Consider the following 24,212-nt stretch of genomic DNA (forward strand, 5'->3'; position numbering starts at 1 on the left):
GAGAGCTAAAAGGCACTCTAGAGACAAATCTAAAGCCAAACTCCAAGAGCCAATCTCTCCTATATCCTGCTCCAAGGAGCTCTAACAGCTGGATGGAGAAACCTACTACACTAGAAAGGGATTTCCTCAAGCTCTGGGTGAAGGGATCACCGCATTAGTGCTTCAAAGGGGGAACATTCTCTCACCTGCAGCCAGCAATATTTGTACCACATCTGTCTTGCCAAACAAAGCAGCTTCGTGCAAAGCGCTGCCTTTCTCAGTCTGCAAATTAAATGGAAACATAGCATGAAGCCAGACAGCAGGGAATGGTGAGGGAGGCATGGCTTAGAGAGTTACAGAAGCAATAAATACACGCTGTTGTACACGAGGTGTACACTACCTACAGCTGAGAATGAACTATCAACGTTATTACAATGCTGAGGATGTGGGATGGAAAAATGGGGATGGCTCCATCAGAGAGACCAAGCAAGGGCCTTCTACAGCTTGGCAAGAGGTCATGTCCTGACAAGGAAAAACAAGCCCCACATACAAGCCATTGCTGTGAAAACAGCACATTCACAAGTGGCTTGATAGGAAGAGACACGTTTGCCTATCAGAGCTCACAGCACTGCAGGGCAGAACAGCTTCGGCCACAGGGTGTTCCTCTCCCTCACTCCGTGTCTGGGGCTTTGCTGGCCCCTGCGCAGGCGTTGAGGCATGCACAGCAGCCGAGTGCCCCCGGGCAGCCTCCCCGAGCAGCCCAGAGCTGCACAGACAGCCCAGCAGGACACAAAGCTCTCCTCAGCTTCTGCGAGCGCTCCCTCTGCGAGGAGGGCTGGTGGAGCTTCCCAATCCCCAGCCACAGCCCAGCCCCACTCAGACACACCAGATACCTGGTAGTTGCTGTCCATGCCAGCATCTAGGAGGACGTGGACCACTGCTTTGTGCCCGTTCCTGGCTGCCAGGTGCAGCGGAGTGTGTTTCTTAGTGTTGCAGCTCAGCAGGTTGGGGTGGGCGTTCAAGAGCATCTTGACCACTTCCAGCCTCCCATAGAGCGCGGCCAGGTCCAGGGGGGTCTCGAATTTGTTGTTGCGCATGGTGGGGTCGGTGAGCTCCTCCAGCAGCACCTTCACCACCTCGGTGTGGCCGTGCTGGGCCGCGCAGTGCAGCGCCGTCTCGTTGTCGTTGTTCTGCGGGGCACAAGCGGCAGCGTGTCAGGGCCGCGGCAGCGGCCGCCCCGTGCCTCGCTCCAACATTTACATCCAAAAACAAGACAAAAATAAAGCAGTGGGGAAGCAGAGAGCCCAGTCTGAACCAGCCTGAGCAATGTTTCACCGTCTCCCTGGGTGTTTAGTGTCCCCTCACAAGCTCATTGATCAGCCAGCCCAGCCACAGCTTCAGGGATGTCCAGAAAAATGCACTTCAGCTGTGGGAAAGAGGGAGTAGAGATGGACCAGCCTGCTTTCCAAGTACCAGGGGCAATGCGAAAGTTTAAGGGATGTTCAGCTGTAGCCACGTTCCCATTAATGCTGCTGGCACCTGGGGAAGTTAGTCTGGTATCTTGGCAGCATCCCACACTTCAGGGTGCCACAAAAATAAAAGGCTGGATATAAGGCAGGCAACCTGTTGTGTGAATTTTATTTGCTGGAGCTTCATCATCATAATTTTAGATTTAAACTTCAATTGTTTCAAATCCTACTTATCCTGGTTTTAACAGTGATTCCACCTCTGCAATTCTGGCTGTTTAGAGACAGGGTGCACCCAGCCCCATGCAGTTTGTGAACCAGAGAGCCGTGCAACTCCACCACTGCAGGAACAAGCCAGGGCTCAGGTCAGCTGAGGGAAGCAACGCCTCAGCGACAAGGGAGCACCCCCAGCTGGAAGCCAGACCCAAACCAGAGCGTGCAGCAGCAGCCAGGCTAAGAACCAGCAATGCAAAGCCCAAAGATGAGCAATCCAACACCCCACATGTGTAGGTGCAAAATAGGAACATGGCCAGATCTAACAGAGCCTTTTCTCAAATTAAGTTCCTCTCAAGTTTCTAGTTTTACTACTGTGTGTTATCCACAAATGGATTCTGGTTTAAGCACTTTGGAAACAACTATCTGACAATATAACCCCCAAAAAAAGTTTAATACAGTTACACACTTCAACTGAAAGAATCGTGGTTGAATTTGTCATTTTCACAACATTTCCAATAAAATAAACAGAATGTTCTTGTCCTGCTGGAGGCAGCAGCACCACTGCAGAAGCGAATTTGATCCCTGCCTGCTGTGAGAGCACACGCACGCCTCGGGACACTGCTCAGTATTTTGCACCATGTCACAAACTCGTGAGGCTGCACGAGCACTGGGATCCTGCTGAGGTGTTCAGTCACTCTCAGGCTCCCAGGAGTCCTGTCAATGCCCCAGTTGTTTGTATCTGGCTTTTGCATCACTTCTCAGCCACAGGCAAAGCAGGAAGGGAGCGGGAGAGGCTCTGGCAGCTGCAGTTTGTACGGCAGTGAAGGGAAGGAGCAGTCAGGCACATGCAGGGGAGAGGGCAAAGCACCACTGCCAGCACAGAAGGTGCAAGTCAAACAGGCTCCATCCTGCAGGGAGGCACATACACGTGGACAGAACTGCAGGATACAGAATTCTGCACAAAAAATATACAAACGGAGTGAGAGGGGACAGAATAGAGAACATCAGAGCTCGCACCTGCCCGTCAGCTCACACTGCTGCTCTCTGGCATTTGCAGGGTTGGCAAATCCCATTATTCCCATCTGACAGGGTTGGGAGTGCAGGAATCAGGGAGCCCACAACAGCTGGGCCCAGGCTCTCAGCCTGCCCTGTGGCACAAGGGATCCTCACTGCCAGGCTCTGTGGATGACCCCAGCCCCTCTGAGCAGTGGGTCCCTGCCCCAGAGCTGTGGGGGCACACGCTGCTTGTGCCACACCAGCTCTGGCTGCTGGAGATTTCCTTGGCTAGGACTGTCCCACTCTCCCTAGCACAGGGTACATATGCCTCAGGGGGCTTTAAAGCATGCAGCAGCTCCAAGCACCTGCCTGAGGGCTCAGAAATGGGAACACAACATTGTTAAAACACGTAATTGTTGGAAACTTCCCTCATCTTCCCTGCAATTCAGTCCAACTTTCCCTAAGCAGATTGGGGCTCCAATGCTCAAGGCAAAATCCCCAGACTTTCCTCCTGCAGCAGAGATCACAGGCGATAAAACTCCCCTGAATCATCACAGCAAGTCTCTCCCAATTCCAGACTGTGCAGTGGAAACTCCCACTATTGCCTGAGTCTTTACTGCCTCCATTTTGGGAGAGTTCTGAGAGCAGCCAAAAATACTACAGCTCTTCCAGGCAAGGGAGTTTGCTCCCTTCCTGCATCACCTCTCCAGGCACAAACCAGAGCAGCGAGCAGGAGCGCTCAGACCTACAGATGTATCAGAGATGGAAAAGGAAAATTCCATTCCAGCCACCAGAAGGCACATGGCTTCAAATTTCACAACGACTTAGAAAAATAGAGCACTCAGGAGGGCTGAGGGGCTGCATTCCTGCAGGAATCCTTGCATCCCCCCCAGTTCTCAGCTGGAAGAGAGGAGCTGGGAGCAATGCCCGCCTGCAGAGCACAAAGAGGACACAAGCAGGGACACTCTGCTTTCCTTCTTTCTGTGCTCCAGCACAGGTGGCAATGTGACACCACTCACCACTCACAGCCTTGTTGCTCCTCATCCCATGATCAAGTGGAGAATCCACAGCCCTTTCAAGTGCTGTGTCTGTTCTGCACCCCCTGCTCCCAACACAGTGTGAGACAGCTCTGACTGAGCACAGGGAGATTTGGTTTGAATAAGGGAAAGTTTCCTGACCTGTAAAGATCTGAAGGGTTGAATAAACTGCCAAAGAAAGGCCACAGAGCAGTCCCTCTCTGAGCTTTTTGAGAAATTTGTGGGCAAATCCTGGTCAGGAATGGTGTAAGGAGACTTGATCCTGCCCCAGGGTTGGGGAAAGGGGCTACACAGCCCTTCAGTCCCACCCACCCTATTTCTAAGATTCCTTGGTAGGACTTTTGTGGGTGTCTGAGTGTCCAACAGAGTCCTGCCCTACTCACAATCTGCTCTTTGGCTGCTCCTGAGAAAACACCAGTCTGTGTGAGAGCTCCAACTCCACATGCTCGTCATCACACCTGGCCAGGAACTGGTGCAAAGCTGCTCAGAATTTGCGATGAACCCAACAACTCTGTGTAAATCATCTCTCTCTCTTTAAAACCAAAGCAAAGATTCCTAAAATCAGTCTTGCTCTAGAGAGCACCTCAGCCATTGTGAACACTGAACTGAGGTTTTAAATAATGCACTTCTCCACAAAATAAAACCCAAATTAACACTCCTTCTTCATTCAACATCCCAATACTGGAGTGTGTAAGATTTTATTTGGTTATTGACAATGTTTTAGGAAGCTCCTTTCAGGCAACTAAGCTGTTCAACTATGATGTTTCCACAGAATACATACAGGCATACAATTCCTATCTGGATTTTTGCAAAAATCCCTGATCTGGATGAGCTTCACGGGAAGGCATTTGTGCTCAGAGGGTGGGCACCAGTGACCCTGAAACTCCCAACAAGCACAGGAGCTCTGGCTGCGTGTTTCTAAGGTCCTGCAGACAAGCAGAGGGAAACTCTGACAGACAGAAACCTGCCATGGATGGCTGGATCCAAAATAACTGGTTGGAAGCAGCTGTGGCATGGTAGCTCATGGCAGAGGTGTCTCAGGATAGAGCAATAGGTTGTTTGCCACCCCTGGGTTGTAGATTCACTAGAAATAAAACTGAAAAATGGCGTCTGAGAAACCACCACCAGGAATTTGATCTTCAACTTCCCAATACTGGATAGGAAGCTTCTTCAACAGCTCAGTCTCAGCACATTGCACAAGCTGATGTTGTGCCTTTTGTAGCTCAAATCAACTGAAAAGAAGAGAGGAGCAAAACAGGCCAGAAAACAGGAACAGGAGACCAGGGCTGAAGGGTCAAACGACACCACAGACTGAACATCAAAAGAGAGACTGATGTAATAAGCAGGACATGGAGGACTTGGGAAGGGAGGCAGGAACATCACTGCCCTCCCTTCTCCCCACCACCACCACAGGAATTAACTGTCCATTCAAACAACACACAGAGCATTCTGCATTTGATAGAAGAAAAGGCATCAAAATTCACTCCAAACAGCCCACAGAGAAAATGCAACCATGGTTAAGCAGGAGAAAAAAAATTCTTTCTCTTTGCATTTATCAGCAACATCAGCACATGAAACAAAACCTAGAACATTTAATTGAAGTAACATTACCTTTGGGAAGTCATCCAGCCCAATCAAGCAAACTGACCATCACTGCGAGTCCTACAAGGCTAAGCAAGGAAGGAGCCCCCAGGAAAGTAAGGAAAAGCTTTCCTTTAATTATGTTTCTAAAACTGCTTTGAAGAGAGAAACCCACAGTAAATGAATGGTCCCATTTTCCTTTTCCCCAAGCAGCTGCAAAGTGAACAGGTATTATTGCACCTGGAAGCACGCGGGTGCAGCTTGGAGTGATGATGCAGTGAAATGCTGACAGCAAAGTACACACCTTGGCATTGATATATGGGTCAAAGGGGCCGTACTTTTTGAGTTCTTTGATCTCAAGAGCATTCTACAAAAAGGAAGAGGAAAAAGAAAAAAAAATGTGATAATGAAATGGGTGAGATACAGCAACAAAGCAATGGGTGACTCCAAGGGGTGGAATGCCAGGACACAGCATCTTGTTCCAGTCAGAGCCATGGCCAGCAGAAGCCATTCCAGCTGGGATTGCTGTAACCTGGACCAGGCTCCAAGCACAGGATCCTCCTGACTTTTCTCATTTAACAGGGTTCCTACTAAACAGACAATAATGAAACATTACCTGCAAGGATCATACTAAACTCTGGATCTTTTGCAAAGATCACCCCTCTAGATGCCCTACTCAGAGCAGACCATTTACACTGCTGACTCTCACTCAGTCCTTGGCAGATTGACTGAAGGGTTTACCTGCACTCAAGCCCATGTAATCACACTGAGTGCCTGCAGCTGTGCCTGGAGACATGATTAACCACAGCCCCAAACTGGAAAACTGGCACCAGAGACATCAGAACACACATTCCTCGTTATTCCTGCTCAGTGGAGGAATGATGGAGAGTTGCACTACAACCAGATTTTTCATTCCATGGTGTTTTAGCAGCAGTTAACCCTGGGGCAGCCTAGCATCAATTTACCTATCCTGGGAAACTTCAGTGTGGCACTTGGGTCCCCACAAAGAAGGACTGGGACACCTAAACCTGCCTCTGGAAGGAGTTTGCTCCCCAGCTTCTAAAAAGTACTATGGAGCAAATCAACAGAAGGGACTCTGCAGCTGCTCACCTTGACTGTGAGCTGAACTCATGCCAGGGGTGTCTGACCCACCTGGGAATTACCTCTGGAATGAATGCCCAGGTTTAGTCTGCAGCCAAACCTATTTTAGTTTATTCCTTTCCTCCTGAAAGAACACCTGAGTGGTTTAGGAGTTGATTCACAGGGTGATCAGATGTTTCTGCCTCAGGGGCAGGACAAGCACAGCCCATTGCAGCTTTAGCCTCTGGTTTGGGCCTGTCACTCTGTGCCAGACTCACTCAGGGAGGGGCAGCTCAGTGACAGCACTCAGCTGGCCTCATTCATGAATTCCTTTAAACAAAACTCTGACACAACAGGAATATTTGGGCCTTTCAGCAGTAGCATTTCCGAAGTTCCCTGGAATTGAAGATACCTCTGATGCCCAGGGGCAGTTCCACAGCAGCCAGCCCTCTGCACTGGACACAGCTGTCTCGTACCCCTCACTCTCTCTGCACCCCAGACCAAAACTGATCAGCTTGACAAAAGGGACAATTCCAAGAGGCTTTTTTTTTTCCTTGCCTGATTGCAAAAATAATTCTTTGAGATTAAGCTAGGGATTTTTCTGGGGGCAAGTAGTGTTAAAATTATCTTAGAACTTACAAATTAGTGAACTGGAGCAAGTGCCAGAGACAAGCCAGGAGAGCAGCTAAGAGAGCACGGCCAAAGAGACTGAACAAAGCTGCTTGGATTAGTTCCTAAAGGAGGGAGCCAATGGATCTTCTGCAGAACTAGAAACCTGCTCAGCTATCCAGCAGCTGAAAGGAAAACTGTGGGTTAGTTTCAGAAGCCCAGGAGCAGAAGACCACTTCCTAAGTGTTGAGCAGTTCTCACATTTATGTGTCTGTCTGTGAAACTTAAATACCTTTTCATCCTACCACTAACTCAGAACTGAATGTATTGCTTTAGGCAGTGCCCCTCTTATCCCACCAGCAAGTAGGACCTTACAACCACTGCTACTGGTTTGGGAAGGGTCAGGAGTCAGCTGAAGGAGTCTCTCTCCATGCCAGGGAAGTGATTCAGTGATACATTAGAGAAAATCAGGCAGACCTGCTCATTCACTTTGGTGTGAGAAGGGCCCTGATGGATGAGGAGCTTCACTATGTCAGCATCTCCCTTCCAGGCTGCCAAGTGCAGGGGGTAGCAGCCCTTACAATCTGCCACGTTGGTGAGCGCGTCGTTCCTCAGCAGAACTTCCACAACGTCCCTGCAGGAGACAGGAACTTCTGTGAGACATGCAGTCCTTGTTTCACAGCTCACATTCTGCAGCAAGTACTGAACAAGAAGTTAATCTGAACAGGAGTGTTTCAGAGAGCCTCTTGAAATGTGATTTTTAAGTGCTCCTATTAAATATTGCCAAATAAAAAAAAAAAAAAAAAAGAAATAAATAAGGCTGAGATGAGCTCAGGGAAGATCCACATTAACTCCACACTAATGGAGTTGACAGGGGCTGTAATCAGCCATAAGCCTCTGCTGCAAAGTGAATTGCACAGCACAATGAGGGTGATTTTAACTCTATTTGATTTCTCAATATCTCAGGCAGCAATGAGAAACATGAGATATACCACACTAAAATTCCTTAAAAATGTGATATACACACGAGGCAGCTGTAAAGTGGTGCAGGCCCAGGCCACCCTGGACACCAGGAACTGACACCTGGGAGCCCCTTTCACACGGTGTTACAGCTTATCCAAATTGCTCCGAAATAAAAGGGTGCTTAAAAACCTCAGTGTTTGGAGACGTCACATCACACATCAGCCAAAGCACTGACATTCTCCACTTCCCCTGAAGATGGAGTAGTGCTGCACCAGTGCCCCAGCTGGTGAATGAAGCACACGACGGTGGCCAGGGAAGCACAAAGCATCCACCCCAGGAGCAAGACTCACTTGTGGCCATTCAAAGCAGCGTGGTGCAGCGGGGTGTATCCAGTACTGTCAACGCAGTTCACGTTTGGCCCCCTCCAGATGCTGCAAGACAAAAAACAGACAGGGAACACTTAGGCTAACACCAAACAGGGACAGGGCAAGGGCAGGGCCAGCACAGCTCTCACACAGGTGTGTTCAGGGGCAGTCACATGGAGCAGAGAGCAGAGGGGTCAGTGTGTGCACATGGAATCACTGCTCTGCTTCACCTCGCCCCCCTGCTCTCCAGTCAGAGCTGCCTCACATCCTTCAGCCATACACAGCCTTGGCAAAAAGCATCTTCAGAGGAGTGTGTGTCTATCAGACTGAACCACAAGAGACAGCATTGACCCACTGCTAATTCACACCCCACAGAAGAATTCTGATGGCTCTGGGAAACTGTCCTTCTCCACAGCAAGAGTCACAAGGGGTGGGTGTAAGTCAAAGACTGTGGGATACAGAGTCTGCTCTTGGTCGCCACTGTGATTCCACGCTGACTTCTCACTGTCCCAAAATCACTTCCATCTGTCAGCTGTTGGCAATCTGCACCAAAGAGTAGGTGGTCTCCCAGCACTTCTGAGAGCATTAACTTCCTTCCCTTACTCAAAAGTCAAGCAGCACAGATTTAAACATTAACCCTGGCCAGGATTACTCTTCCCCAGCCCCTGCAGGGTGTCCTGCTCACATCAGCACAGAATGGCACAAGTAAGAGGCCAGTGCTGCTCCTGAGCTCGCTGTGGAAGGAGTGTGGTGACTGCTGTCCCTCACCGGGGCCACCACCCTCTCCCAGAAACAGGCATGAAACTCAAACCAGCTCATTCTTATAGGCAAACTGGACCTGTTCAACGTTCCTGATGATGGACCTCTCCAGTACAACTCATCTGTGTGTGCTGGCCTGTTTTATACACCATCCTTTTAGGAATTACACGGGGCTTATTGCAAGCTCTGAAAAGCCCACTTATGCTAAGGTGGTGCATTTTCCTGCTTTGTTTTCTCTGGGGGTAAAACCTAACAGCACCCTCTGAAGCTGACCTTCCCTGAGCAATCCATTTCCTCCCCAGCACGAAATCAGGACTCACATGGGCCAGAGGCTTTCTAAAACAGCAGCCATCACTGGGGGGCTGCTAGCCAGGAGCACCTCAGTGCCACCTTTGGAATCTCCCGCAGACCAAGTGAACTCCAGAAGGGAACAAAGCAGCAGCTTCACTCTGCAGCATGTTTCAGTGGGAAATGGAAAGGCTGTCCCTGTCCCTTCCAAGTGACTCCTGATCTGCAGAACACTATAAAAGGCTTTGCAGTCTGGAGAAGGACCCAAGCTCTGCTAGAGGAGAGGCAGCTAAGGGGAAACTTTATCCAAGAGGACAGGCAAGTGAGCCACAAAATCCAATTTGCAAAGGATCAGGGGCTTATCCTGAGACATCCTGCATGCCAGACACCATCCTGTGCTCCAGGAGGATACACACATGCGGATCAATACACACATGCAGTGCACCTCCAGCACTGACAACATTGTTCACAGGATGATGGCTTGAACTACACCCAGAAGGCCAGTGAGACACCAAAAACCCCTTCTCAGAGTGTGTGGGAGCGCCCTGCCTGACCCAGCCTGCAGTCCTGTAGCAATGAAGGGGACTGAGCAGCACTCAGCTCTGGTTTGTTCCTGGCAGTGGGCTCCCGCACTGTGGTTGCCCAAATAATTTATTGCTGGATTTAACGTAGCAATTAATGGTTAGAACTAGAGCCAGAGAGCCTTGTGTGCAGTCTAGAGCAGTTCTAATACTGCACCTGTGCTGCCTTTGCTTGGGCTGTACCCTGGGCAGTGCCAGCGTCCCGTGGTTTTACACATTAAACTGAGCTGTGATTGGAAGCTGAGCTCAAACTGCTTCAGGGTGAACACATGAAAAACCAGCAGCAATTAACACAAATGTTTCTTTCAGCTGAAGTTATGAAATGAGGAAAACTAGGGTCAGTGGTGCAGTGGGCAGGGCTGGGGAGCAGAGCCTGGGGCATCTGTCCCCATTGGAGCGTGGTGTCCCCATGATAAAACACTTCCTTAGAAATCCCCAGGTCAATGCTTTAGAGTGAAATGCAAAGTTTGTTCAAGGAGTTCAGAGGAGGAGAAAAGCTGGAGCCCAGGAGGGAGCTGGTCCAGCAGCGAGCACTGGGTGCTGCAGAAACCAACTGCCAGGATCTAAAGATATTAAAAAAAAAAAAACCATCTGCTGTGTCCTCTCCTCCCCTTTGCCTTTTTATTCCTGCAAATAAAGAATGCTTTTATCAAAGAAAGGTCAAATCACCCATAAGATCAGACTGGAAGGATGCAAGAGGAGAACTATTTATATTTAGATGTGGGGACTGCAGCAAAGTACATCCCTCCCTTGCCTCCTCTTCCTCTTCAGCTCTGCCAGAAAGGCCATACAATTCTCCTGAGGTATGGAAACAGCATTCTGAGAAGAGCAGAACACAAAGCCCAGAACTCTCTGTAACTTTGGGCTGTTTCTGATTTCTAAACAGAAATCCCAATTGCATCACAGGCAGGAGAATGCTGTAAATACAGGTCCCCAGTAAAGGTCTGGAGCCAATTTGACCACTGCTGCTTTTTGATTGCTTTTGTCCCTCAATTCCCCAAAACCCCTTCACCTCAAAGAGGCGGTTTTACCCTGTGGCCTCTGTTCTGAAAGGATTACCCAGGTCTCACCTGCCCTTTGCTGCACCAGGGCAGCATCTGAAGATGTTCCTGATGACATCTGCTTAAGACAACGAAGACTGATCATTGAGGACATCAGGAAAGCTCTGAAAACAGCAAAATCTGCTCCATTTAAACTATTTCTTGTGCTCAGTTTTCTCTTGCTCTATGATTCAGCAAGGCCTTAAATAAAACTTCCTGCTTGTGAAAACTGCTGAATAAAGCACATGCTTTAGGTCACAGTAAAACCCAAAGTACCTTTAAACAGGACCACATTTGTCCTCTTGCTTTTCCATTTCTTTCTTCCCAACTGCAGTAGTAACTTTTCTCACAAAACCACCTCAGGCAAGGAGCTAAAGCAGGGCCAAGCCTAGAGAACAACGTGGTGTTTTCAGCTCAAATGATGAACCTTTGGGGCTGGTTTCTGTTCTCACTAACATGGATCAAGGAAGCACCAGGAGAGCTCAGGGTGCACAGCAGAGGCTGTTGGACCTCCTGTATTTCCACACCCAACACTAAAAACAAAAAGCAACATGAGCAAACACAAGTGGCTTGGCCCAAAGGCCCCAGGAAGTTTAAAGCACTGGCCCCAGATGTTTGTGCACTTCACTCAGAGCCTTAGAGACAAAGAGTCAGGAGGGCAATGGGGGCTGGAGGAGGATTCCCCCGAGGCCATTGCCCAGAGGCCACCCCAGCAGGTCAGTCCCACATCCCCAACCACTGCACTCCTGCAACCCTCGACCCTCGCTTGGTATTTCCTGCTTACAGAGGCAGCACAAACAGCCCAGAGGCTTTGGGCAAGGCCTCAGGATTAGGAAGCTGCTTGTTTGTCTCAAGTGTGAGGAAGGCACTGCTGCAGCCACCTCACCAGCGGGCAGGGTTTGGCACGGTGGGACTCCAACAGAGCAGGGACCCCGCTTCTTATGCGCCCCAACCACCAGATACTACAACAGCTTTTATAAACAAATGGCTGAGGCAAGGTTGGAGGAGATTAAAGCAGTGTATTGCTGGGGCAGGGGACTCTGAGCCCCTCCTGGCAGGTTTTGAGAAAGCCCAAGGAGAAGAGCTGGTCAGACTCCAGCCACTGGAGTGGCTGCAGAGGAAGCCAAACCATGAGCTTCTGCTTCTGCACTCCTCAACTTCTTGGCCCAGATTTTAATTTGCTATAAGTGAGACCCTCAAAGTCAAAGGGTCATGAGCTCAAGTAGAAGATACCAGAATGGGCAGGGAAAAGCAGAGACCATCATAAGGCAGGACACAGAGAAGGGATCCAGCTGACATGCACAACACAACAGCCAGAAGGAGAGCTGCTGAGCCTGGGCTCTGGAATCAGACCCACTTCCAGCAGAGCCACTGACCAGGGATTCCAGAGAAAATCCTCAGGTTCAGTCCACTTTGACTGACAAATTGCAGCAGTCAGAGCCACGCCTGGCCCTCTGCACAGAGCCAGACCTCAAGCTTCCCACTTCAGCTCATTCTGAGTGAAGCAACAGGTCTCAACCACAACTGCCAACACCTCCAGCCTCATTGCCCAACACCTGCAGACACTTCAGCCAGTGTAGGGCCAACAGGTGCTGTGAGAAACCAGCAATTCCACCAGTGGAGCAACACTGTGCAGCAACCAATCCTCTGATGGCCAAATGATGCCTTCTCCCTTGGAAAGGAGCAGAGCCTTTTGTTCCTCAGGTGCCGTGGGTGGCCAGGAGCAGGAAACCTGCATGGGTTTGTGAAGTGACAGCAGCCTGTGAAGGATCAGTTCAGGAGCAGAGGGGCAGAAGGTGAGCTCCTCTGCTTCCCTCAGAACCAGTCTGCCATCTCCCACTCCTCATTTCCAGGGGAAGCTGTTTTGGGTCAGCACAGACCCATGACAACCACACATTTAACTCCTGGGCTTGCAGCTCACACTAGAAAGGGACCAGACAGGGTTCATCACTAATAGAAATGTGTTCACCCAAGCTAAAACCCCCCATTAGGAAGAGGCGAGCCCTAGCCTTATGGATAGCTCCTGGCAATGAAAATGCATTTATTTCAAGTTAATGTATGGTGGGGGATGGCAGTGGGGACAGAAAGGCCAGGTCAGGCATGGAGTGTGTGCTACATCAGAGAATCCCTCTGAGCAGGGGCAAATAAAGAGCTGCAGGACAGGAAAAATATAGGTCTGGTTTGAGTGCATATGCTGCTCTTTATTCTTAAAAGCATTACAGGCACTCTGCAGCCTACTCCCATTAAGGAGCATTCCCAGCTGATGACAGGCCACAGAGCAGGAGCAGCCCCACAACACAGGCTCTGACCTCAGGGCCAGGGCCAAACCAGCCTGGCTGGGAGAAGTGCAAAAAGGGTCAGCCACTGAGCCCGAGAAAGCCAAGCAGGGTCTTTGGGAGGGGTCCAGGAGCTCTGGGGTCCGATGTGTGTGGCAGCAGGAGCATCCCCCTGTCCACACCCTGGCCAAAGGCAGCACGATGGCAGGGGAAGAGCAGGGAAATGGGAAGGCAACCACCCAGCATGGAGATGGGAGGGTTTGATGTGAAGCCTGGGTTCATTCAAGGCAGGAAAGCAACCCCTAAAAGAGGACAGAAATTTGACAACATTTGCCAAATGCTGACAAACCTCTCACTGAGGTTTACTGAATGCTGATTTTGTGGCCCGTTCTCTTCTTTTGCATCTGACTAGATGGGGTTTTGAGGAATAGGAGCAAAAGGAACCAAAACATTCCTGCAGAAATTCAGTGAACTGAACAGCATTATCAAAGCCATAAACCAATATCCTGGAACTGCAAACAGGAACCAGAGCACTGCTCAGGTAAACATTCCTCACTCTCCATCTGCAGCTCCCACAGCACTGGAGAAAATGCACTACATGGAAGAAAATACAATATTAAAAAAATAAAAAGATGCAGGGAAAATTAGCAAGACACATGTAGATGGTGCAAGCTGCCGGGTTCCACTGAAACACAATTCCTTAGAAAGGTGCCAGACCTTCCCTTGGCCTTCTCTTCATTGAGCAGTTCCAGAGAAAATAGAAGGAAACCCTGGGCAGCCACAAATTCCTGATCAAAACCACGAAGCAGCTGATGCTGCAGCATTGAGCTGGCTACAGCTGGCAACCTTGCACCAGGCCTTCCCTCCCCCTTCTCCTTTGTGAGATGATTTAACAAGCTGCAGAATCCCACAGGACATGTCAGTCAGCCAACAGCAATGGAGCATCGTGTCTGGAGCCCAACATGTCCATCTGCACTGCTCCCTTCTGACAGGCACACAGCTCAGAGCTTGGAGTAAAAATGTCATGAAAAGGAACTTGTGCAGAACAAATTGTGGTAGAGCACACGCCCTCCCCGCCTGCCAGTGCCCTTGTATGGGATGGATGTGTCAATTAAGGGGTTTGGGATGGCAGAAAATGTGTCACCTTCTGCTCACTGTCACACAAAAAAAAATCAGCACACCTCAAAGTTAATGTTTGTTTCCAGCACCCACAGAGATCTGATCCAATGCACATCTTAGTGGGAGTTTGGGACTTCTAGCACCTTGCACTTAGAAGGGTACGGGGATGGTGATACTTTATTTAAACATGGACAGCCTCCTCCTGGTGAAGTCTCAGACCTCTCTACAGAGAGACAATAAACCACCCCATGCTCTCCCATCTCAGCACTGAAAGACCCCTCAAGGTCGGTGTGCTCTGCCCAGCCAGCCACGCTCCAATGCTCCTCTGGGCCACCACAGCTTCTTCCTGGGCCCTGGCCCTTCACTTTGTGCCACGTCACCCACAGTCACATCCCCCTCAGCCTGGCTGCTGCCCACTCCCTCCCAAATCCTGCTCACATCCCCCTCAGCCTGGCTGCTGCCCACTCCCTCCCAAATCCTGCTCACACCTTCCCAAATCCTGCTCACATCCCCCTCAGCCTGGCTGCTGCCCACTCCTTCCCAAATCCTGCTCCCACCCCTCTCAGCCTGGCTGCTGCCCAGCCCCGATGCCTGAACACTGAACCATGACGTGTCTGACCTGGGGCAGATGAAAAGCAGGTAAATAGGCCAAGTCAAGCAGAGACAGAGATTCAGGGACCGAATTAGCCCTTCCCTACAGCAATTAAAAAAGCAAATGCAATTATTTTGTACCAACAACTGCACACAGAGTGCACTTTTGCCTTAGGGAGACTGCAAGCAGTGAGACAGAGATTGGCACGACATCCCCCTTCCCCTGTGACATTGCCCAGATCAGTGAGAGGACTCAGAATCGGTGCTGGCACAGCAGTGCTCAATTCCGTGCACACAGGGAGACCCCAGGATGCTGGGAGGGACCATCAGGACAGGCAGGAGAAACACGGTGCTGGAGTGAAAAGGAAATGAGCTGCTCTGATAGCAAACAGCAGAATGACAGGGTGAGAGACAAGGCCCTCGAGGAAGGGGACAGGGGACTGGAGAATTGAGAGCCACAACAAAGCTTCCACTGAAGCGTTTGGAGCACACTTTACCTTGGACACAGCCACACCAGCAGCCCAGCCACTCACCCTCATGGCTCCATTTAAGCCTGTATCAATCCCAGCTCCAGCTTAACCAGGAGTCCCTGAGGGCTAAAGAAAGACACAGGGAGGAGAGATTAACTGGCAACAGTGCGGGACACAAACAAGGCACCAACACACCAGAGACACTCCTTGATGAGCTTTTTAATTGGGTGCCCAAAGAGCAAGTGAGAGGGAAAGGAGAGAGCAAAGACAGAGAGAGCAGGAGGGCAAACAGAGAAGTGAGCCCAGGGTGGCTCAGATGGGAACACACCTGAGAAGTGACCCCAGGGTGGCTTAGATGGGAACACACCTGAGAAGTGACCCCAGGGTGGCTCAGATGGGAACACACCTGAGAAGTGACCCCAGGGTGGCTCAGATGGGAAGAACACGGGGGACACAGCTGAGCAGCCACAGAGCTCTGTGATCAGCTCTGCTTGTCATGTCAATGCTACACAAGCAGAGAAAGCACTGACTTGGACAACAGTTCCTAAGGAAAAGGTCAGGAAAAGAAGGATGGAAATCAGAAAGGACATCCTTTTACTACAGAAGCATCTTTGAAATCCAGTCTGTTAGAGAGCAGGATCAGGAGTGAATGGCCAAGGCAGGAAATTATTCCCAAATCCCAAGATAGCTGCCAGGAGTTGTCATTACTCGTCTGCGCTATCTGCACAGAGATAAGGTTAGAGCTGAAAAACAGAGTGCTGAGAGCTGAGGGCATGAGCCAGGCAGTCAGAAGGATGGAGCTGACAGTCCTGCCCTGCTCTGAGAGCCCTGGGGAAGGGCAGGGACCCCTCCCCAAGAGGGACCCACCCCTAATGCTGGAAAACTGAACCAATAATGGAACAGGCGGCAAAGGGAGATGTTCCCACATATTTCATTGTGGATCTGCAGCTTCCAGTCCTGCCTTCTCCCAAATGCTCTGACTCTGCCTACAATGACAGCCTCAAACAGCTTTTCCTCACCAGAAGAAAAAACTTCGTTCTTTGGGGAACATATACAATATAAGATGTTCCAAACCCCTTGAAAGATTTCTGCACACTTCTCTGCAAGAATAACAGACCCAGCTCTGAGCCTTTTCTCTGCTCAGTACAGCTCTCCCAGCCAGAAGCTGCTTTCAGCAGCAGAGCCTTTCCCAGCCTGACATTTTTAATGTACAGAAGGAATGTATATATGCCAGTCAGACTCCTAAATATATGAAGGATAAAATTTTCCAGGACTTCAAACAATTTCAGGGTTACTGTGACTGTCCCAGCAAATAATTATATCTCAGCTGTAACAACTCACACCCATATAACAACTAGGATCCTCAGAGCTTTTAAACCAATTCTCTTTAGTCTTTATTTCCAGTGAAAAGGAATGTCAAGGTCACATCCTGTTTCACTCCTTCTGTGAAATAATTTCTGTTGAGATTAGAGGAAATATTTCCAAAATGCCAAATCCAGCATGAATTCCACACATCCTCCAAGTTCCATTTTCAGCTGTTCTGACCCAGAGTAGATGAGCCACAGGAGCTCAGACACAGCTTCACAGCCTGCACCAGGCTGAAAGGAGCTGTGAGAGGGGCACAGGGGCATTGCAGGAACTGAAAATCATGCAAAGGTGGTTACTAACAACACTCCAGGACAGCCACAAGTCATCCACGGGGATCACAGGATGAACTGAGGTCAAACACCTCTTACAGGGCACTCAACTCTATCAGAGTCCCCACTGTGCAGTGAGAAACCATGGCTTAAAAATTTCTTAAAATTTCTTAAAATTTCTTAAAAATTTCTTTAAAATCCCTGGAAAGAAGCACTAGGAAAAAACCAACCCAAGTCCACAGGACACAGTCTCCTGTTTAAGTCATCTGATGGATTTCATTGTCCTTGTAACAGAACCAAGGTGACAATGCAAAGCTTTGAAGTCTTCAGAGCTTAAGGCTTTATCCTAATCCTGTTCCTGATTCCTAAAAGAATTGTGCTGATTCCTGAAACTGAGAGCAGTGAGGAAGAGCCTGTGGAGCCCACCTGGGTCCCTGCATGGGGGTGCCTCAAACCTCAGCAGGCACCCAGCCTCTGGAATCGGATTCTGTTCTAAAATCAGGCACTTGGTAATGACAAACTTGAGCGGATTTCTCAGTGTCTTAATTAGGATGAGGCAAAAGTCAATTCACCTCATTTTCAACCCACTTCAATATTAGATTTGAAAGACCACCTATGACATCTTCAGCCTTGCTCGCCTCAGGAGTCTGCACAACAGCAGGCAATGGGATTAGATAAAAATCTAATGAGATAATGTATTTACACCATATTTATGGCACTCACTCTCAGACAGGGTTTTGTTCTCATGTACTGGGGACTGTCCTCAGTACATGGCACTACAGACACTTCCTCTGAACTGGAAAAAGCTTGAGGTTTATTTTTAACTCTAATTTCCTTTTAAAAGAAACCATGTATTAAAATAACAAGGGAGGAGTGTGAATGTACCTGGGCTCACCAAACCTAAACACCAACTCCAGCTCAACTTTCCTCCAGATGAATAACTTGGGCTCCTGCAGAGTGTCCAGTAAAGCCATGCACACACACTCCTCCTCCTGTAATTCCCTCAGCATCCTGCTGTGCCAGATGTACACCCTGATTTTCACCTGGAACTCTCAACAGCCACATGACAGCAAGCCAAGCATGTACCTAAACACAGAGTCCCAGCACTTGGCATCCTGCAGCATCCAGGACATTTGAACAGCTCACCCTCACTAACCCTGGGGAAGCAGCCACCTCAACGTCCTGCATGTGCCAGAGCCAGCTAAAATCCTTGGCTTAGGAAAAAGTAAAAACCACACAAATCTACACACTGCTGAGACAGAAACAGTTCCAAACTTCAACCCCTTATCCAGCAGTCTGGAGGCCCAACTGGATTTTCTTCCAGGATACAAACACCTGCAGGAATCCCTGCTGAGCATCCAGCTCCACATTCAGTTAAAGGGCAATTGAAGAAGTTTAACTCCAGTCTGATTCATCCAAACTTCTCAAAGCTCAGTATTTCTCACTGAGTTACAGCACCAGGACAAAGTAATTTTGGATTCAGGTCTAGAAGCGTGCTGTGGTGTGATGGACACCCAGGTACCATGTGGCATTAATGCCCTGCCTGACCCAGGGCAGGGCATTTTCCAACCATGGGGGTGCAGGAGTGCAAGTTTTTGGAAGCAGGACATAAAAAGCTCTGAGGCTCTCTAGGTTTTGTGTAGAAGAGGGCACGTTTCACACACTCCAGCTCAAATTTCATTCCGAAGGCAGCTGACACCTTCCTGCCCTGTCTTTATTGGAGCCTTTGCCCCCTCCCCAGCCCCCAGGCTCTCTGCTGCAGACAGCCAGCCCAGGTGCACCGACATTTCCAGCTCTGTTTTCCTCCCTCCTGCAGACAGCAGCTGTGTTCACTTCGCCAGTCGGTTGCTATAGAAACAAATCAATCCTCAATAGTTTTATTTTAACCAGTTTCTGTGAAATAGGATTTATCTCATTTCCATGACTAAGCTGTACTCTGGAGTGAGCTCTCTGGGACAGTGACAGTGCCAGCTCAGCATCGGGCAGAGCTCGTGCTGCAGTGACAAGAGGAAAGAGCCATCACCCTTGTTCAGAGGCACCTTCTCATCCTGAGGACACTTCACCTTGAAAGGATTCCACAGCCAGAGCACCAGAGCACTCCACAGCTGAGGAGTGAACAGAGCAGGAGTGGATGGCACAGCTGGGAAGGCGATGAGCTCACACGGAGGTGTCAGCACACGTTCTCTGCTGAGAGTCAGCCTGGAGGCCCTTGGCACTGCCACAGGAGGGGCTCAGCCTCCAGGAACTGCCTGTCCTTTGTCCCAGGGCAGCTGAGAGGGGCTTTCCTTCTGGTCTGCCATGATATGGATGCATTTTCTGCATTCTGTATTACCTGTACTCTGTGTCACACCTTTCCCCTATTTGCTGTCCTTCAGACTCACTGAAACGATGTGTTATCTCACAAAAATCCAGCTGGATGAACCCTGTTCCTTGGCTCAGACGTTCCCAATTCACCAAATACTGTTCCAGCCATTCATCTCCAGAAAGTTCTGCTCCCTGCCAAAGGGCCTTCCACAGCTGGAGGGGACCTGTGGCACTGAGTGGAGCAGCTCCTCTTCAGCAAAACCTGCTGCTAGGGCACAACCTGCTGCCCACAGGGAGCAGGAGGGAAGGGGAGACACTGCTCTGCTTGCCTTTCTTTCCCTCCTGCTGCATCCAGGAACTGTGCAGCCCCAGGAGACAGGAGTTTGTTAGGCCAGCTGCAGCTTTTCCCCAACACCCACCTGTGCAGAGCTTTCCAGTCCCCCTCTCTGCCAACTAAACCCTGGAAACCTGGAGCTGCCCCCAGCCCATTGGGAAGGGAGGGAGACAGGGCCCTCTCCAAGGGGTTTCACCCACCCATCAATTCCCACGTGTCCAAGAAAGCCCCAGGTGCTGTGAAACCACAAGTTCTGCTTTACCCACTTTACCCAAGTGCCACTGAGCAAGGAGAGTCTGGTGCTCCTGACCCAGCCCTGAACACAGAACTGCAAACAAAAACTTTCCAAAACTGCATCACAAGATCACACAGAGACAAAACACTGCAGAGTCACAGCCGGTAACTGCAGCCTTTGAATTCTTAAAGAAGTACTTAGGAAACAATTCCCAGCACAAGCACCTTCAGCAATCCCTGTGCTCAGGTGTGTAATTAAAGAGGGTTCAGTGTGCACGGAGGGTGTGGAGAGGAGAAGGTTTAAAGTGGGTGAGATGATTAATCACAGCAGCAGGACAGGGGAAGACCCAGCATTGCCCTGTTCCGTGGGAATGCAGAGGAGCAGCTCCTTTGTGATGGGGAAGGGCAAGAGAGGGAAGCACCTTGCTGGCACAAGGCTGGGTTAGCTGGACCTTGGAGCCCCCCTGGTGATCCTGCTGCTGTCTCTGCTCACCCACACGGCCTGGGGACACCTGGGGGGACAGACAGCCCGATCCTGACCTCGGACAGGGCAATCCAGCCCTGGCACCGTGTCCCTTCCCCAGGGAATGGCAGCAGACAGGCACAGTTGGAGCCTTCCCACCATCAGATCCCTGCTCTGATCCATCAGCCACACCAGAACGAATACCAAACCCCACTTTTTTAAAAAATAACTAATTTTTCTGATTCCTAACTACCCTTGGACTGTTGGAAGCCACCTCAAGTGTTCTGCCATCCCACCACATCACTCCTTAAACCAACCAGACCCCCTCACCAGCAGCAGCAGCAGAAAATGGGCTGGAGCAAGGGTTGTGGCTTCTCTGGAACAGCACTCGACCCTTCCCACAACAGATGTGCACCCAAACTCCTCATTCCCAGCAGAAGCATCTCCCTGATACGCTCCCTGGGGACTGCATATCCCATCTGGGGCTCAGCAGCAGCCTCAGCCTCCCCCTCTGGCAACACACATCCAGACTTTTCACAGCAATAGATGGAAATAAAAAGCTGCTTCTGCAGCTTTGGCTTTAACACAACCCATCCCTCATTGCTCCTGGCAAAACCTCCTGAATGCAGCCTGATAGCTCAGCCACAGACTGCTCTGTTGTTTCCCACCCCTAACTTCACAGTAAACCACTAAAAAAAAAACCACAATACATCAAATTCTGCAGCCTCGATGCAGAAGTGGCTCATAACCCCAAGGAACCTCAAGGATTCACAGAGCATCTCTGATTTCTGGACTTGCTGTTGCTCATAAGCCTCAAGCTGTGCACGCACAGAGTGGGTTTCTCTCTGGCTCCTCACACGGAGCTCCTGCCTGTGCCACGGTCCATGGCTGGAAGCGGAGAAGCCAGGCCTGGCCGAGGAGCCAGGATCTGCTCCCAGTGCTGGGCCAGGCCTGCAGCAGCTCCCCAGGCCCTGGCAGATCCCAGGGGCTGCGTGGACGCCAGCAGGGAGCCGAGCCTCCCAAAGCCTGGCAGCCGTCACCTCTTTGTGAGCCCACCATCTGCTCTGGCAGATCCACGCTCCCATTTCCCCCTCCTGCATCCTCCCCCTTTCCCCATTCCCATCAGCTTCCCACTGGGATTTATTCTCCTGCCCAGTGCCCTCAGTGTTGCACCCTGGCACATTCACCCCTCCAGAGACTTAAATTGTCTTTGGAGCTCCTCCTCCTGTGGCCTACCCCACTCCATCCCATTCTGTTCCTGCTCACCTGCAGCCACAGGTGATTGGAATCTGTGCTGCCTCCACACCCAGCAGCCCTGCTCGGCCTGGGAAGGAGCAGCACAGCCCAGACTGTGACAAAGTTCACATTTAACTGATAACAGACCAATGGCAATTCGGGTTACCTGATGAAACACCACATTCCAAGGAATTTACTGCCAGGGCCATCTTCTACCACTTCATGGAGCAGCACTTGCTCTCTTTGGAACAGAAATGGCCCAAACCAGTGAGTGCCAGCTCAGAGCAGTTGCCAGCCCAGCACGTACCAGGTGTCATGTGGGAATTCCAGGGAATGCCTGGTTTGTACCCCATCCAAAATTGTATCTTTGAGACATCTGAAAGGCAGAACTGACAGAAAGAGCTGCAACAGGCACCTCAGGAGAGAAGAGCTTTGGGAACAGGTTATCCAAACAGTGGGACTTAAATAGAAACTAAAATAGGGTCCTGGAATCAGGCAGAGAAAAGAACAAAGGTGCCAGCCCAGCACCTGATCCTGTTCTAGGAATGAGTTCTTGGGGTGGAGAGCAGCTCAGCAGTTCCTGTGTCAGGAGAGATCCTTACGGACACGAGGAGCCTTGGCAGGAGCAGGGCTCAGCCTGAGCAGGGTCAGGGGCTGCCCAAGGAAGGGAAAACACAGAGCACACAGGCCTGACTGAGGGCAGGCTTCTCCCCACAACCAAGAAGGGCAAAATCCTACATCAGAAAAGTTCCCATGTCCTAGCATTGGAAAAGGTAAGGTTTTCTCCACCCTAAAATTCATCTGTCTGGTCCCTGCAGCCTCCTGCACTCTCTGGCCTCTCCTTGCAGGGACACTCAGCAGCTGCTTCCCATCAAAACCTCACCACGGGCTGGAGGAGTCCCTAACACAGAGCCAGAGCCCAACAAGTGCTCAGGAGGTGGGGAACAGTCACAAAGCTCCTCAATAGCACCAGGTGGCACACAGGACACGTTGCCATGCCCCACAGCGTGCAGCCAGAGCAGGAACTGCTGTCACAGGCACAAATCCCAGCTGTACAGGGAGAAAGGGGCAGGTCCAGTGTCACCAGCAGCTACAGCCATGGTTGTGAGCATGGAATATCAGTGACAGCTGTGACAGGCACCCTCCTTCAGGCTGTGCACAAAGCAGTGCCCACATGTGAGAAACAAGAACAGGTCAGAGCCAAAGGGACAGCCTGGCTCACTCTGGCACCACGGGACTGCTCCAGGACCATGGCACCGTGGGCACTGTCCAGGGAAAGGCAGAAAAAGGCCCCATCGTGCCCAGGTGCTGTCAGGCAGTGATGGATCTGGTTCAGCTCACAGGGTGTTCAACTGCACTGACCCACTGCACTGAGCTGAGCCCCCTGTGGGCACATCCATCCCACTCCAACAAGGGCTCAGACTGTTTAATGTATCAAAAGAGAAGAACAAAGCTCGACCCAAGGGTAGATTTACATTTCAGAAAGGCAAACTCGTGCCCCAGGGCAGGGTGAGCTCTCGCATGTCTGCAGGCTTCTGCCACCAGCACAACCTGCAGGTATCCAACTGGCTTATGTGAAAGGAAAAACAGATGAAATTTGGCCAAAAAGGGGCAAATCACATCTCTCTGAACAGCCGGGTTGTGTAGCAACAGTATCACTTGGCACTGGACACAAACCTCCTCCACACCTCCCGTACAAACCAACTGCTCAGGGACCAGGAACATTCCCAAAGTGTCCCAAAGCTGCAGCTCCAGCAGCGAGAGGTGATGCCAAAGCACGAGGAAGAGAAACAAAAGTCCAAGAGCTTCAACCAGCAAATTCCACAGCATGGGGCTGAGGACAAGGCACGACAGAGTGTCACCGCCAGCGCAGGGCCGGGACAGCTCTCAAAAGCCATCCCGCAGTTCTGGCAGTGCGGGAACCTCCCCGGCCACACCGCAGCTCCCAGTGCCAGGGGAAGGGGCAGCACCAGCGCTGGCACTACCAAAAGTCACTCCCCTCTCCGGAGGACACAGAGCCCGAGGAGATCCCTCTGGCACGGCCCCTGGCATCTCCGTGCCCAGCTCACACTGGGCAATGTGTGAGCTGCGATGTCCCGTCCCAACCGGGGAGCAGAGCGGGGACAGCCCCCAGCAGCGCCCGGCACCGCTTTGTCCGCAGCCCCCTCGCTGCCCCCCACAGCCGCCCCCAGCCCCACACAGCCGACCCACAACTCCCGCTCCCCTCCCGGCCCGCAGCGCCACATCCCGCGGCAGCAGCCCCCGCCTCAGCCCCGGGCCGCGCTCACCTCAGCAGGCTGGACAGCGGGTGCCCCACACCGCCGCTCCCGCCGCTCCCGCCGCCGCCTCCTCCCGCCGAGCCGCCACCACCGCCGCCGCTCCCACCGGAGCCGCCGAAGCCGGAGCTGAGGCGCTTCCCCGAGAGCAGCTTCTCCACGGCCGGGAGGTTCCCGGTGCGGGCGGCCTCCAGCAGCTCCTGCTCCTTCCCCATGGCCGGCGCGGCCCCGCCGCCCGCGCGACTTCCGGGGCGGGGCCGGGGCGGGGCGGGGCCTCGCGGGCGCGGCCCGGTGGGCGGGGTTTGCTGTATG

The 24,212-nt window shown here is 51.2% G+C and overlaps 1 protein-coding gene across 5 annotated transcripts in view; it reads right to left on the reverse strand.

Annotated features, from left to right (window-relative positions):
- The window catches only part of ANKS1A (ankyrin repeat and sterile alpha motif domain containing 1A), a 72,090-nt gene extending 47,905 nt beyond the window's left edge, over positions 1-24,185 (reverse strand). For 3 of the 5 annotated variants that reach the window (XM_030292161.4, XM_030292160.4, XM_012570997.5), the window contains exons 1-6: positions 23,913-24,185; positions 8,278-8,358; positions 7,442-7,598; positions 5,580-5,642; positions 873-1,169; positions 186-261 (exon numbers count right to left, since the gene is read on the reverse strand). In XM_030292161.4, the coding sequence (XP_030148021.4) occupies positions 186-261; positions 873-1,169; positions 5,580-5,642; positions 7,442-7,598; positions 8,278-8,358; positions 23,913-24,115 (877 nt within the window). In that variant the 5' untranslated portion in view covers positions 24,116-24,185. Of the gene's footprint in view, positions 1-185; positions 262-872; positions 1,170-5,305; positions 5,350-5,579; positions 5,643-7,441; positions 7,599-8,277; positions 8,359-23,912 lie in introns of those variants that run through there. The other 2 variants (XM_030292162.4, XM_072918920.1) reach the window with 2 other exon arrangements.
- Positions 24,186-24,212: the final 27 nt, after the last annotated feature.

Source organism: Taeniopygia guttata, chromosome 26 (assembly GCF_048771995.1).
Source record: "Taeniopygia guttata chromosome 26, bTaeGut7.mat, whole genome shotgun sequence".
Taxonomy (NCBI): Eukaryota; Metazoa; Chordata; class Aves; order Passeriformes; family Estrildidae; genus Taeniopygia; species Taeniopygia guttata.